Consider the following 15434-nt stretch of genomic DNA (forward strand, 5'->3'; position numbering starts at 1 on the left):
GTCCTTTTCCTTTCACATCTTTGCAAGGACTGAAGAAGTCTGCTGCCGAGAGACCACTTTATTTAAAATACAAACTTCACTGTGACAATCAGAGGATAGCAAATGGTGCACAATAGTGTGATCGTTTGAGATTATTTCAAAAGGACAGCTAATCTGCATATTTGGAACATCAAGGCCACATTCAATCCTTCACTTCTCATTACCAATTCTGATTTACTGCCAAGACAAAGCCTAAGAATTTCAGTTCATATGGCCTTAAAAAACTTACATGAAATGGTTAAATGTGTAATGCTTATGCAGAAGGATATAAAAAAAAATTAAAAAGCAGCAACATGTTCAAGTGTTATCTGTCATGACACAGCTGCAGTGTCTCCACTTGTTGTCTTTTGAGGGCACAATGCTGTTATGACAGCAGAGCCCAAAAAAACAAAAAAAACCCAAAACATAAACAGAACGGGACATAACAAGGTCACTGCATAACTAACTTCTAAGTTGGAGATAGTGAACAGCTTTTGGCAGATTAAGGATGACATTGAGCTACAAGGTATATGTCAGAAGAGAAGAATTTTACTAAACAGTGTTGATAAACAGATTTCTGTTCACTCAATGCTCCGACAGCCAGACAGCTGTGAGCTGTTACATACTGTAATCCAGTTTGCTGGAACATTAACAGCCAAGGTCTGGAAAACTGTAGAACAATGCTGAGAATTCTTATAAATAATGGGAATACATTTTTCTCTTGATATTGAAGCACTGTAAATTCATCTGAATATTAAATTCAATGAAATTATTCATGAAAATGTTTTAATGTGATTTTGCATCTGACGTATTGTAATGTAGATCACTATTAATAAGTCTTCCTATTGAGTTTCAGTCAAAATATGTCAGGGTAAAAGGGCTTTGAGGACTCAAACAGGGTATGTTTGAAGTGCTCTTTGGATAGGGATACATGTAGACTCCAGGTCACTGTCTTTTAAACTATTAGAATGCCTTCATCTGGGAATTTGACTCCATGACAAAGACTTGAAACTTGTCAGTTTGGTTTTTAAGGTCTAGCAATTAGGAAATCCAAACGTTTAAAAAGACAATGCAAAAGTTTCCTTTTGATTTACTATCATGCATATTTGTTTTCTTTGTTTCATTCCTTTGTTTTGAATATCAGTCACCTGCATATTAAACTCCAGCTGAATGACAGACAGCTGAAGAACCACTTCACCACAGTACATATTCACTCAACAGTACATGTTTCCAATAAACACTCTTATCCCTGCAATCTTCCATTGTGGAGGCTGATAACAAGTATTGTTGTACATAAAAATGGACTGAACGCTGATAAGAGCTGCTCAGTGAAACAGGAGATGAATGTGAATTGAAAAGGGACTCTTACAGATGTAGAAATTATTGACAAGGGTTATGTAGTTTTTGTTGAGCCAGGTGACGATATGAGGCCATATTTCAAAAATCCAGTTCCTTTCTCTACTCGATACATGGTTAGACATAGGTTACATACCATTTGAAAATAGTTTCAATATAAAATAAAAAAAATAAAACATGTCTTAACCTTTTATTTCAACTCAACATAAATAAATCATAGGTCACCAACACTGGGTGGTGGTAAAGCCCCAAGAATCATAAAAGTACTAGAGCTGCAATCTTGAATTGATCAGTTGTTAATCACTACATTTATCACCAACTATTTTGCTAATCGATCTTTGTCCCCCTCTGTGACAGTAACTGAATGTCTTTGGGTTGTGGACAAAAACAAAACACTTAAGTTTTCTGACATTTTATAGACAATAAAACTTGTTAGTTGCAGCCCTATAATGCACCAGCATGGGGCACAGAATATAACTGCTAGCCAGTGTTAATTTGATGTACTCTAAACCATCCAGATTTGAAAATATCAAAGCAGAAATCCAATCGCAAAATGTCTTACAAAAGGACAGATGCAGACAACACATTTGTAAGGGTTAAAAAAAAACACAAAACAATGTCTTGTCATCCTTCCTAAAATCCATTTGATGAACTTTACACTGAGGTCTATTTGAAACCAAAGCTACTTTTAGTCCCATTAAAGCTGACACTGAAGACAAAGATGTTTACCTGACAGAAACAGTGTGAACTTGTGTAAACAAAAACACAGATGGCCAACTAAAACCGGGCTGTAACCAGAGTACAAATGGAGGACTGACATCCTGGTAGTCTTTTTAAATCGACTTAGTGACCAGAAACTGCAGCTCACTTCCTTATTCAAAACTGATGCAAAAAAATTTGCATTAACACAACTACTGCACCTTCACACAGAAAGAGCTGAGACGTGCACAAGCACACACACACACACACAGTAGATTCCATTCCCTGTTGCCAAGCCATGTGCAACAGCTGCTCAAACAGTACACTGATATAACAGCTATAGTAGCTGGGTTGACCTGCACGTACACCACTGTAGCTATGAATGGAACTTTAACACAAACTCTCACACACCCACACACGACTACCAACTGGAATGCTGTTCAGGACCTTCAGTTGACCGACAGACTTTTCCAAGTGTAAGAGGAAATGGGTCGTAGCAATCAACCAACAAGGAATGATCAAATGGCACAGCAGAACAATTAGTCATTTAAGTTCTCAGCAGGAAACTAGAATTTCAAAAATGTGGATTACAAAAGGTACTGTTGGTTTTAAGAAAATGATCTCAGGATAGGCAATAATTCACTGTTAAAAGAATTGCATTGTTGTCCATCAGTGTATTGTTGATATGGTCACTGGAGGTTGACAAAGTCAGAAATATTTAAATCTTTCACATGGTAGCTGTATTCCACAAAAAATTAACTTAAACTTTTAAATAAATTACAAAAAATGGCAGACCAGTCATCCAAATAATAAAAGTTAAAACAAATCCCTCTAAAATATAAAATAAAATATTTATGTCTTCAAACTTGTAGAGCACAAAACTTTCAGTTCTACCAGGAAAGTTTTGGCAGTACACCAGCTGCTATCTAAACAGACAAATCAGAGACCAGAGATGGAGGATTTTTTCATCCACAGTATGGGAGCATTACAGTTTGTTTCAGCAAAATGAACAAAGACTGATTTCAAACTCTGTGGCCTCATGCAGCTCAGTCTTGTGTGACAAATGGTCGAGGATAGGATGATCAATTCAAACATTAACAGGTTGAAAAAGTAAAAAAAACAAACATTAAAATCAAGGTGACAGAAACAGGAAAGATGGGAACAGAGCCTTCAACAATAATACCTAGTACCTCCACAATGTTTTGAAGCGTGAATACTGGGAACAACCAAAGCTTGCTTCATTGTCTGGGATATTTATGTCACGTTAGAATGCTTTACATCTGTATTTTCCACTCCATCCAACACTGCAGAATCTTGGGAAGGTCTTGGCAACACCTAACAGCCAACAGCTTTGAATAACTCTGGTGCTTTAACAACTCCCAAACTACACCGCTCCTATTTTGGCAGCACTGCACCACAGATCCCCATCCAAGAGGGATTTGCCCCGACTAAGATGTAGTGTTGTTGTTTTTTCTGCCAGGGGTAAAGAATTTATTCTTGCATTGTTTCCAGGTTAGTGCATTCAAGCTGCAGCGTTGACACACTGCAGCAAAAACCAGAGAGGACTGCACTGTGAACAATCAGAGCTGGAGTCAATCTTGTCATGCACACCTGAAAACCTCTGCTGCCCCAGCAAATATCACTTCACAAACACTGATATGAAGCCTGGATCATGCGCAGATTGAACAAATACAGAGCTAATGGAACCTATTCTTGAGACAGATGCTTCACGACAATAAAAAGTCAAAGTCGTGTTTGATGTCACAACAAAACTCCTGCTAGAGTGCCCCTAAGAATAACCGTCAATATTGGGAAATATTCCTCACCATTATGTTTGGAAGCAGTTCTCTCATAATTTGGTACATCTGTTCGATGTACGAATGTCCGAATTCAAACTGCCAGCCAAGAGTTTAGAAAAATATGTTTTATCATTTGTGACATTTGTGACTAAATAAAATTTAAAATCCCAAAAGTTTAAAGTCGAGAGCATTAAATTACATGTTATGCACCAAAAAGATGTACTGTGTCTCCACTGCTTGATTTATTTACTCCGTTATGAAAGTCAGGCCTTCTGCTGATCCTTTGACAGTGCTTGGGGGAATTTCTATTTTTGTATTTTGTATTATCATGTATCTGTATCTTATTTGCTCAGCTTCACTTGTTAAATGTATGAATAAACACCAGTTGAAGGCGTTTGGACTGAAACCATTTTATACATTTGATGAGTGATGGATTTTTTCCTGTTTAAACTCCCTCACCTTTACGTAAACATGTGTGAAGAGATTACTTTTCTTTGAAATAAAATAAATACCTGCTGTTTGAACAAACTGGCATCATCTCATACAGTTAGAGATTTACAGATAATGTATGTTGCATTGGCACACAGTTGACCTTTAGCATCAAGTAAATAACATTTTTATTAATGAAATGGCTTTGGTGAAGAGCTGCTGAAAATTGTAGTCAGAAAGAAAGAAAGAAAGAAAGAAAGAAAGAAAGAAAGAAAGAAAGAAAGAAAGAAAGAAAGAAAGAAAGAAGAAAGAAAGAAAGAAAGAAAGAAAGAAAGAAAGAAAGAAAGAAAGAAAGAAAGAAAGAAAGAAAGAAAGAAAGAAAGAAAGAAAGAAAGAAAGAAAGAAAGAACTTCCTGTACCATGGATAAGGAGACACATTCTATCTTTCTTTGCATGACTTATAAAAATGCTTTAAGCATTCAGGAAGATTTCAGGAAGCACAGTAAATATCCATCGAGCAAGTGTTTGTTCAAGTACTTTCATCTTCCCTCTGATGTTTATCTCTGTACCTGAGGAGATGCCAAAGTCCATTAGTCTTTACAACAGTAGGCAGCACACACCAGAGATTCTCATTAAAAGGCGACTTCAGTGTAAATAGTTTCTGTCATCACTTATCTATGAGCACCTCAGCAAAAGCGAACATCAGTTATTCAGTCTAAAGCTCAGCAGCTCTCCTTAGTTTCATTTAAACAACTTATTTATTTGACAGGGCTGCTCACTGGGGACCCCCCCTCACTACTTTTAAGTGCCTCACTGCATTTTTGCAACAGTGAGAGGTTTTATAGACACAGCAGGAAATCAACTACGCTCTCTGAAAAAAATGTTTTTAAAACTTTGCAGTTGGATGAAAATGCAACTCAACAGCTAATTAGCTGTATGTCTGACATGGTTTATGGACCTCAAGGAAAAATGTTCACATTGTATTATCCCAGTGTTGGAAGAGGTATTTAGAAACTACAACCCGAAATTACCACATTACATCAGGCCATCAGAACTTACTATTTGTACAAATCTAAACCTAAAGAGACACATGACATTATGTATTAACATAATGGCCACAACTACAGTAGTTCGAGTGTGGTGGCCTCTGTGTCAAGGATCCTTGTGTTCCTTGTATTTTTGCCATCCAATAAGCACAGCAGGCAAAGAGCTTCTAACTGGTTGGATAAACTGTTTTTAGGTAAGTTTGTCCTCTGTGTTTATTGCTTTAACCTGAACCTGTCACATACACATACACAAGTTCTGGGTCCCGCCGTCACCTGCGCTCCAACTGTATACTGCATTAACAAATGTGGGTTACAGAACCTCTTAACAATCGACCACTGTGTCCATTTTACAGGTTACTTACTCAAACCATGTTTGATCGATGCCTTAGATACATAAAAGCCCTCAATAAATAAATAAATAAATTAATAAATAAATAAGCTGGTGATGATGGACTCGTACCATCTCCGAACCGAAAAGCACACCTCCAATTTTTGCATTGCTTTCTGTCCATATCAGAGGTATGGAATATTTGTAAAAAAAAAAAATTAATTAAACCAACCTTGTTGATTCATTCAAGTGTTCATTTTGCAGATGTTGGCTGCTAAAAATGACTGAATTCCAAAGCTAAGTTGTTGAGAAATAAATCAGTGAAGAATAGTAAGGCTGTTTGATAATGTCACATATTAACAAGGTCCCTTTTTGTCAGCTGAGGTTAGACATAAACACACATCACACTTGCGCTTTAACCAAAATCAAGTATGAAGACATAATGTCCTGGAATAACTTCTTCAGGCAGTCATGGATTTTTTTTTTTTTTTAAACTGCCTGAAGATGAATGTTGCTTTGATGTGGATTTCCTACCTTTCACTCAGAGAGCTGTGATATAAACATTGGGATTTTCAGTAGTTGCAATTTGAACTGTAACATCAGTGTGGTTCTTTAGATATACTTCTTGCTGCCATATTTCTGAAATGGGTTGTAGTAAATACGTTTCTATCATTGCTCAACCTGGCAGACCATCAGAGAAAAAAAGCATCTACTCACGGCAGATTTCTAAACTCTCGTCAGTCCCATCCTCGCAGTCCGGCTCCCCGTCACAGTGCCATCGCTTCGGGACACATTGGCCATTTTGACACACGAAGTCCGCCTCCGCACATGTTTTTCTAACTGCAGTGGGAGAGAAAAGGGTATGATTCATTAAAACAGAAGAGGAGAGAGAGAGAGAGAGATGTGTTTCTGTTTCTTTAATTTGAGATGGTTTCATGAAGCCTAAATAAAGACAGAAAGGGGGAAAAGAACAATGGAATGCCTGCACCCCTCATGAATAGTAATTGCATTACAACCAACATCACCGCCTCATTATTTATCACATGAAAAGGTCAGAAGTTTACAATTTGTTGCCTCCTGTCTAAGCAAAGCCCACAATCTACATTTGCATCGAGAATGCACTTGAGATTTGACTGCTGCATTTATTTTCTATCAAAGGATGAAGATAGAAAACACATCTAGAAAATGTGTCAGTCTTAAACATGCTGTAGATGTAGAAATTCTTGCTTTTCATTATGGACACGGCACATGAACACAGGATTAAGAAAAACACTGATGACCTCAACAAGCAACTAATGGTCTCAATCAATCATATAAAATAGGCAGTTGGATTATGAACTTCTTCCACTCTTTTTCAATTTCAAAGTTAAATATAGACAGATTGCCCAATTTAGCCATTACTGTATATTGATGGTATACTTAACATTAATCAGTAATACGGTAATGCCAATAATGTAATCATGGCAACACATATTGCAAACAGCTACATTAAAGTTAGCTTCACAGACTGACAGGTCAAGCTGCTACAGAGCTATGAATCCAAGAAGTTAAGATTAAAAACTTTAAAAAGTTCAACTTAAAAGTTTAATGGGAGATTCCAACAACTCTGTTCTCCAACTGGCTGTCATTTTGACTCAAATGGTTTCCTGTCTAAAACTGACATGATACAACCTCTGACATTCTTATTTAGAGCAACATCCACCATCCTTGGTGTTTTAAAAAAGGCATAGCCCTGTCCATTTTTTTTTTAAAAACATCAAAGTTACACAGTGGGAGCAGTGACTCTCCTTTGAGCAGAGTTGCTTTGTTGTTGTTCTGCCAACTCGCAAAATTAAATTACAGTGGAGCAAAGGCATCTGCGACAGAAAGAAAGCTGAAAAATTGATGGTTTGCAACTGAAACCTTTCATCTCTTACTGCTTAAGACAACGTTAATTATGAAAGCTCTGATTAAAACCAAGGATCTTGCAGTACAAATTTTATGCAACCGCGATTTTGGCAGAAAATAATTAATCATTCAGCCCCATCTCCAGGTTATGCTGGTCTGGTACTAGTCAAGGGAATTAGAAAAAAAACAAACAAGAAGACAGGGAGACACAAAGCTGACAATAAAAATGTATAAATGGTTTATTGGAAACTTGAGTATTCTATAGTATTCCTGATGGTCTGATAGGAAATGAGATGGAGTGGTTTAAGAGATTTCAAAACTGTCAACACAACCCAATCCCCACTACTTCAACACCTCCATGTCCACTCTCTGCGAGGCCTTTCCTCAGACTCTCTGACCAGAATACAAATATGTGCCTCAGAAACAACCAACTCCAATTTCGAGCCACAACAGCAGCAAGTCGCAGTGGGCCTCATTAACAACTGTGTGTTTTATGAATTAATATTGGATTCTACTGTTTCACATGTCAGTGTGCCTCAGTTCTGCCTGGGTCGAGCATTAAAGCAGCCCTGATCTCTGAACAACAGACAGATGCACAACTGCAACAAAATGTCAGCGAATGTGAGAGGATGAAAGTGAAACTGATTGTAGACAGAAGGGCACAATCTGTTTTAGTCCATCAGTTTACCGTCACTATGAGTAAAGTCGCTGGTATGCTCATGTTTGTATGGCTGTTGATGCAAACCCATGTTTACCCATTTAATGCAATTTTGTGAGTAAAACCACTGTCATATTGTATTCACCACTCTTTTGTTCTGAGTTTGTCGAACCACAAATCATTTTCAGTGGTCATCCAATTAGCCATTTCTGATGTTAAGTAAAGAAGTTATAAATCTTCAATTAAGCAACACTTCCTGCAGCTGTTTCACATTAAAAGTCTTCCAGCAGCTCAAAGAGAACTATCACTCCCGTTGCTGGTGGGTTTTGATTTTAAAAACAAGTACATTCCCATAGCAGATATTGAAATGAAATGTATCTAATTTAATATGTGAGCCGTTAAAATTAAAGTAATTAATCTTTTACCATCTTTGCCAATTCAATTTCCTGCAAAAAAATCCTTTATACTTTTATCTGAAGGGGCTCTTCTTGTCATGATTTTTCCCTCCATAAATGCCTTGCAGTACAATCATCTGTTCTTTTCTCCCACTCCATCGCTTGCCTTCTTACTTTACTTGTTCTTTCCTCCCTCATTTCTAGTTTCATGACCCAGATAGATGAGGGAGAAAAAAAGAAAATGGAAAGATCTGAAATGTATCACACACACACACACACACACACACACACACACCCCTCTGTCATATCCATATTTAGCTCCGCTCTATCTGCTACCTTCCTATCACCAGGTCATTCTGTCCCAAGGGATGCTGGGAAGGCTCCTGGTGGGGCCAAGCCAACATGGAGGGTTTTGAATGTCATGTGACATCTGTGTGTGTAAATGCGAAGTAGTGAGAACATGTGTCATGTGTTCTGTACTGTCTTAGGGCACTCTCTATACTGAATTAACCAAAAGAAAACCTTACTGTCAGTCAATCAACATACTGTATCTGATAGTTTTCAGAAGGTTTGTTAATAATGTAATTCACTAAACGCCACACTGAAAGGGTTCAGTAGTGTGTGTGATCGTATTTTCATATGCGTCTTGTGTGTTTGGTGTAACCGCTCTGCTTTTGTGCTGCCGTCTTGGCCAGGTCACTCTTGGAAAAGAGGTTTTAAATCTCAATGAGTTTTTTACCTGGTTAAATATAGGATATTGTTCAAGGTCATACTCAGAGCTGCTGTAGCAAACTATGTAGCAAAACTAAATAGTTTAGGGGCTGTTCTAGGGTTGATACTGAGATTGATCAATTGTAATCTAGGAGATTAATAACTGGAAAATATTTACATATACAGAAAAATACAAATGTAAGTCTCAAAGTTGAGAATAGCCATTGATTGAATGAAACCAACAACAATTTTCCTAACTTGGAGGCACTTTGTTTCAGTATTTCCATTTTCTGCTATTTAATACTTTCAATCCACTTTCATAACTTTTGCTAGCCAATTCAGATTATTCAGTGCTTATCAGCTATTACTCGTGACATCATTTTGTGTTGTGGACACTGAGACCAGAGCGGTGACCACTAGAAATGCAACGGTACAGTTTTCCCACAGTTCGGTATGCATCACGGTTTTTGGGCCACGGTAACAGTACGTTTTCAATATCTTAATATAAAACTACTCAGACTAGCAAAGGCAATATTGCATTGTAAAAATAATTGCACAATTCTTTGTGCATTGAAGAGATGGTCGTTATCGCCGTCAGCAGGTGTGACGAGCGTCCGTTCGTCCCCGGGCTCCTCGCCGTCAGCCGGGGGACCGACGGACGCTCGTAACCGTCAGCCGGGGGGCGCTTTTTTTACGAGAAGACCGCGGCAGCCCACTAAGACCCGCTATAAAGCAGCTAACATTGAAAATGAGTATAGCGGCGCAGTGCTGTTCACGGGAGGTCCAGCTATCGGTCCGCTGCGCTGTGTATCAGCTCCGGCAGTCGGCATACGCAGGACTTCTATATCTGGCGGATGCCGGAGCACGACGCAGCAATTCAGCTGAATTTTTCCCCCCGAGCAGACCGGAAGTCAAGCGCTGAAATAACAACATCTGGTTATTTTTCAAAATAAAACACTCCGTGTTGACACCAGCACACAGATCTCAAAAAAGAACACAAACACAAGCTCTTCTGCTTATCCTTCAGTTGGGAACTATGGGGCAGGAAATATAACGATGCCTACATAGCTCTTGGGTTTACTGTGAACACGGTCGGAAATTATGAAAGACCTGTTTGTGTTTTATGCCTAAAAACTCTGGCAGCGGACAGCATGAAACCATTTTGATAATCAGGTGATTGTATGCAGAATGCTGCAACTCATACAGTGGTTTATATGGATAAATAAATAAATAAATATTATCAGGTTCTCAATAGTATTTCAATTCGGGGGGGGGGGGGTTTGTGAACACATTTCTGTCCTCTAGGGGGGGCATGACAAAAAAATAATTGAGAACCACTGCTCTAGGTCAACTCCAAACTCCGCTTTCCAACTATTTCCACCGTTGTCTCCTTGCAATGCTTTAGAGAGATTTCAGAGCAAGATTTTCCATAAGCAAGACTTGTTACTCGTTACAAAAAGGATCTTATTGTTTAACATAAAAAGGTCTATATCCATAGGAATCGTTTTCCATAATGTTGTCAGGCACATAAAAAAAAACAACTTCAACAGCTTGAACACCCTGACAGTGCCTAAAACAAGCACTTTTAGTGGATGTAGCTGTACTGGTCGGAGTTGCCCCAAAGGACTATGTTGCAGCCCTGTTGCACCTGCCAGCTGAGACAATATAATGGACCTATTCTAAAACAATTGGCAAGTATGAAACATTTACACACCACAACATGGTAATATAGGGCCAAGGTTTACAAATACTGAAATTCCCCTTCAATGTTTCTGACAAACACCAGAGCACTATGTAACACAGAGTTGCATGCATCTATATTTATGTACCGACATCAGGTTGAATTTGGGAGAAGGCGAGAAGCAGATTACCTCATGAAAATGCCTTGAATTGTTCGTTCAAATTCTTTGCCGCCTACTTTCCATCCAATTTGGGTAAAGGCAAAGCTGATGGTGAGGAAAGGCAGTTTTCAGAGTTAAACAACCTATTCTTTGGTGCTCCATTAAGCCTGGGGTGCATCCAAATGTAGTGCCAGAGCTGGTAACTGGAATGAAAAACTACTGGCACCAGCCAATGTGAAAAGTTAATCTGGCACCCTGTGAGGTGACCTTTTAAGATGCGACTTAGACTCCATTTCCAGCTTAATTTACATATTGTTCACTTTGGCAGGAACGTGTACTTAATTGTATCCAAGGATTGTCATCCATTCGCCCACACTCCATCAAAGGCCACATTAACAGTGTAAATAGAACACAATTTCAGCCCACACAACTAATAGGAGCAATAGAAATGGCAACTGATCCACACAGAAATATTAGCACAGACATTAACATCCTAACACATGTGGACTGTGAACTTTTTGGAGTTAGATTTACAATCAGTGTTAAAAGATAAGGCTGGTGCCAAAAATTGTGGTTCTCTCCATCTTAATACTTTGACTTGCCCCGTCTGTGGCTCTCAGCCAATTAGTTCCTACTGAAAAAGTAAATCTTTTGAATGAATGAATGAATGAATGAATGAATGAATGATCTCATCCGACCACTGAAATTTTTGACAAACAGGTACACGGGGCATTGTGAATTTTAGTTTGTTGTGGATTAATCCAAATTTGATGTTTTGGCAAGCATATACAGAAAATGGGCAGTGTTTGTGGAATTTATCCACAATAAACTAAAGATTGTGTTCAATTTGGGAACATTTACCTTAGGGATGCACCGATCCGACTTTTTCAGTCCCGATACCAATACCGATGTCTGAACTTTGTGTATCTGTCGATACCCAATACCGATCCAATACCATTGTTGAATTAATAATAAACTGTATACCCCTTCCACCTTATACCTTCCTTCCACCATGTGGAAGAGACTAAAGGCACCTGACTTTCCTAACATTACTTTCTTAACTAAGACAAAATAATCAAACAGTTACCAAACATTGTAAACATGTGTAACAATAATAATAATAATAAATATAATAATAATACTACATTTAATTTATATAGCGCCTGTCAGGGTACCCAAGGACACTTAACAAAGTGGAACAAACAAAACAAAGAATAAACGGAGCGCCTGTCAGTCAGCATGGAGGGAACACTAGCGATGAAATCAGTAGCACCGTCTGTATACAAACTAGCATCTGGAGGCTCCGTGCACACAGCGGGGTCGACGCAGGAGACCAAGAGATCCAATCCAAGCGATGGAGCCTGGGGTGAAGTGACAGCAGAGGTCCAGGTGCTCCTGTGCTGAACACCTGAAGACCCCGCCAGCAACGGCGGAGTAGCGACCATCCAACGTCGCTGCGAGCCGGGGAGACCGCAGCAGCAGAGGAGAGCGACAAAGGAGCCAAACGGTGAAGAACTCAGAGGTTGTGTACGTCGCTTTCAAAGTTAGCATTGCTAGGCTAACAGCTGATCGGCGAGGCTAAAAGCTAATCAGCGGAGAAATGTGACATGAGTAAGTGCAAAGTCCTGCAAACAGGAATCCAAAATAAAACATAGCAGCTGAACCTGGGAATACACTAATAAAAAGTTGGTCAAACAACAACTTGTGCTCTTCCAGCATGCGACACACTGACGAATGACGTAGGATGTGCTGCGACGAAGAAAAGAAAAAACTGAAAAAAACGTTTTGTCAATGTCGGGGCCGATATCCGATCTTAATATCGGATCGGTGCACCCCTAATTTACCTATTTAAACAGGGTACTGAATGATAGTAATAATAATACTCTATAGCACAGAGAAAGAAGATATATCCACGTTGGCTACACAGACACTATTTGTTAGGATTTATCTAATGTTGATATGTTGGAGTCTTTTCATGACATTAAAAAGAAATAATATCACTAGCCTTATCAACAAAAAGGATAAAACTACAACCAAAGTGGTGTGTGTTACTGTCTGGTGAGTGAACAGTGACATTTGAGACAGAAGAGACTCAGTCTAAAGTTCAGACTGTAATTACAGTGTTACAGTAAGCTGCATTTGGACTCAAGCTGGCTATGACTACTCAGTCAGTGATTGCCTAACAGAACACAAACACTCCCTCGCAGTAATCTCCTGTTCTGTTTTAAATGTATTATTATTCATGTATGAGTGTTTCCTATACCAACATTCATGTTGTGTGCAGTATGTGTGCTGTGTGACAGTAGTGTGTGCTTCGTGTCTCACCACAGGAGCCCTCGTCGCTGCCATCGGTGCAGTCCTCGTCTCCATCACACTGCCAGACGGAGGGGATACAGCGACCGTTTCCACACTGGAACTGGCTGGCCTCACATTCTGTCTTAGTACCTACGGAGGAAGACCGACACAAAGGAGGTATGATTATAATAGTAGGAGTAACGGAGTCCCAAATGTTTCATAATTATCATTAACTGTTTGTTTAGATGTAATCTGCTTTGTGTCTGGTCCTTGCAGGGCCCCCTGCAGTGCTGTAATTTCAAAACAAATTGTTTAAAACAGAGCTCTCTAGCATTCAGAGCAGATCGGAGCTACTGTGAAGAGACGCCAGCTCCACATGTTGGATTTCATTTCTCCCTGCCTGACTTCTTTCACATTTTCCAAACTTAATCTCTGCTAACGACATCCCAACAGCGAACCCCTCACAGTACTTTGCGGTGAGTACTGTGTGTCACACACACACACACATTTCTGAAATTATATGGTGTTTGAACACATAGAAATACACTCACATTCCTGTGTTTGTGTTTGCAACTGAAGATGATGCAACATCAATATTTTAGTAGAGAACCAAACCTCAGTGTCCTTAAAACATCTACTTGGTACCATCGGTTTAACTGACGACTCAAGACATCAGATACAAGAACTGATGCAGAGGAAAAAAAAGAACTGGGCAGGGAATCTCGCTATCCAAACAATCACACTGTTAAGTTGCGAAGGAGACAATTTCAAGTGTATTCCAGTGTAAAATCAGATTTGATTCACATTTCAAACCACCTGTGGTTGGATCCGATAAGCAAACAGGGATGGACTATATGGATTTTTTTCAGCAGATGCGATAACCACTGAGTACCTGCTACTCATGGCCGATACCAATAAGATGTTCACAATTCTGTATTTAACAAAAAATAGTTCCAAACTGAGGTTCATGGAAACCTGAGGATAAGAAAAGGCTAACAGTGTTGTCAAATCATGTCTGAATTAAATTCCCAGTTTGGTTGACAGTGAAACAGTTGCTGCTGACAGAAGTAAACCTCCAATAGGAAGGATACATTTCCCTTCACAGAAGACTCTGTACTCAAAAATGTCTTTGCAGTACATCTTGCAGTCTGTCGTACTGGAGGGAGTGACAACTCCAGGTCTTCAAATAACACCGTCTGACCTTGACGCTCTCTTCGGTCTCGACTGCGTCTCTGTCCAGGTGCATAAATGGAGCCCAGAGTAGTAGTGGAGTCAAGATGGAAAAGTCCCCTGCTGATCTGATTTGAACCTGATGCGCTGCAGGCCTTTAACTGAAGTAGCAACACATGACTAAAGAGCTGCATGAATTAAATTGTGCCTATGTCATAATATCTATGGCTCTGCAGATGAACTATGTAGCTGTGGTGAGTTAGGAATTGGAGTCACATCCAGCAACATGCTTGGCTTGTATCCGATTTAGACACTCACAAATAGCAACTGCAACCATCTTAAAATAATCTTTAATTGATCAAGCAAAAGTGTCAAGTGTCCATTTTCTCAAATGTAAGGATTTGCTGCTTTTCTGAGTTGAGGTTAGTGCTCAGCAATATATTGATATTAGCAAAATATCACATTATAGGCAGAAAAATATCACTATTATTTTAAGGCCATATCGCCCAGCCCCAGCAGTGGTTGTAAGGCACTCTGACCTAGACCATGATCAATTTAGTTTGTAGGCAATTGTATAAACAATAGTCACACCCACTAAATATACTTAATTTATTGCATGGAACTGCAACTGAACAAGTGTTTTATTTCTTATAAGTTTGCTAATTTTTCTGTATGTTAGCAGAGCTGATGTTGACTTCAATTGAGGTGGCTCACATTCACTATAAAAAAGAAGCACTGCAAGGAAAGCTCTACAGTATTTGAAAACCATCATTAACATGCAGCAGCATTCACATAAGAAAAT

The 15434-nt window shown here is 39.0% G+C and overlaps 1 protein-coding gene across 2 annotated transcripts in view; it reads right to left on the reverse strand.

Moving 5' to 3' along the window:
• Nucleotides 1–15434, reverse strand: part of vldlr (very low density lipoprotein receptor) — a 61907-nt gene that overhangs the window by 37407 nt on the left and 9066 nt on the right. For both annotated transcript variants that reach the window (XM_030435913.1, XM_030435914.1), the window contains exons 2-3: nucleotides 13493–13612; nucleotides 6393–6515 (exon numbers count right to left, since the gene is read on the reverse strand). In XM_030435913.1, the coding sequence (XP_030291773.1) occupies nucleotides 6393–6515; nucleotides 13493–13612 (243 nt within the window). The remainder of the gene's footprint in view (nucleotides 1–6392; nucleotides 6516–13492; nucleotides 13613–15434) is intronic.

Source organism: Sparus aurata, chromosome 12, assembly GCF_900880675.1.
Source record: "Sparus aurata chromosome 12, fSpaAur1.1, whole genome shotgun sequence".
Taxonomy (NCBI): domain Eukaryota; kingdom Metazoa; phylum Chordata; class Actinopteri; order Spariformes; family Sparidae; genus Sparus; species Sparus aurata.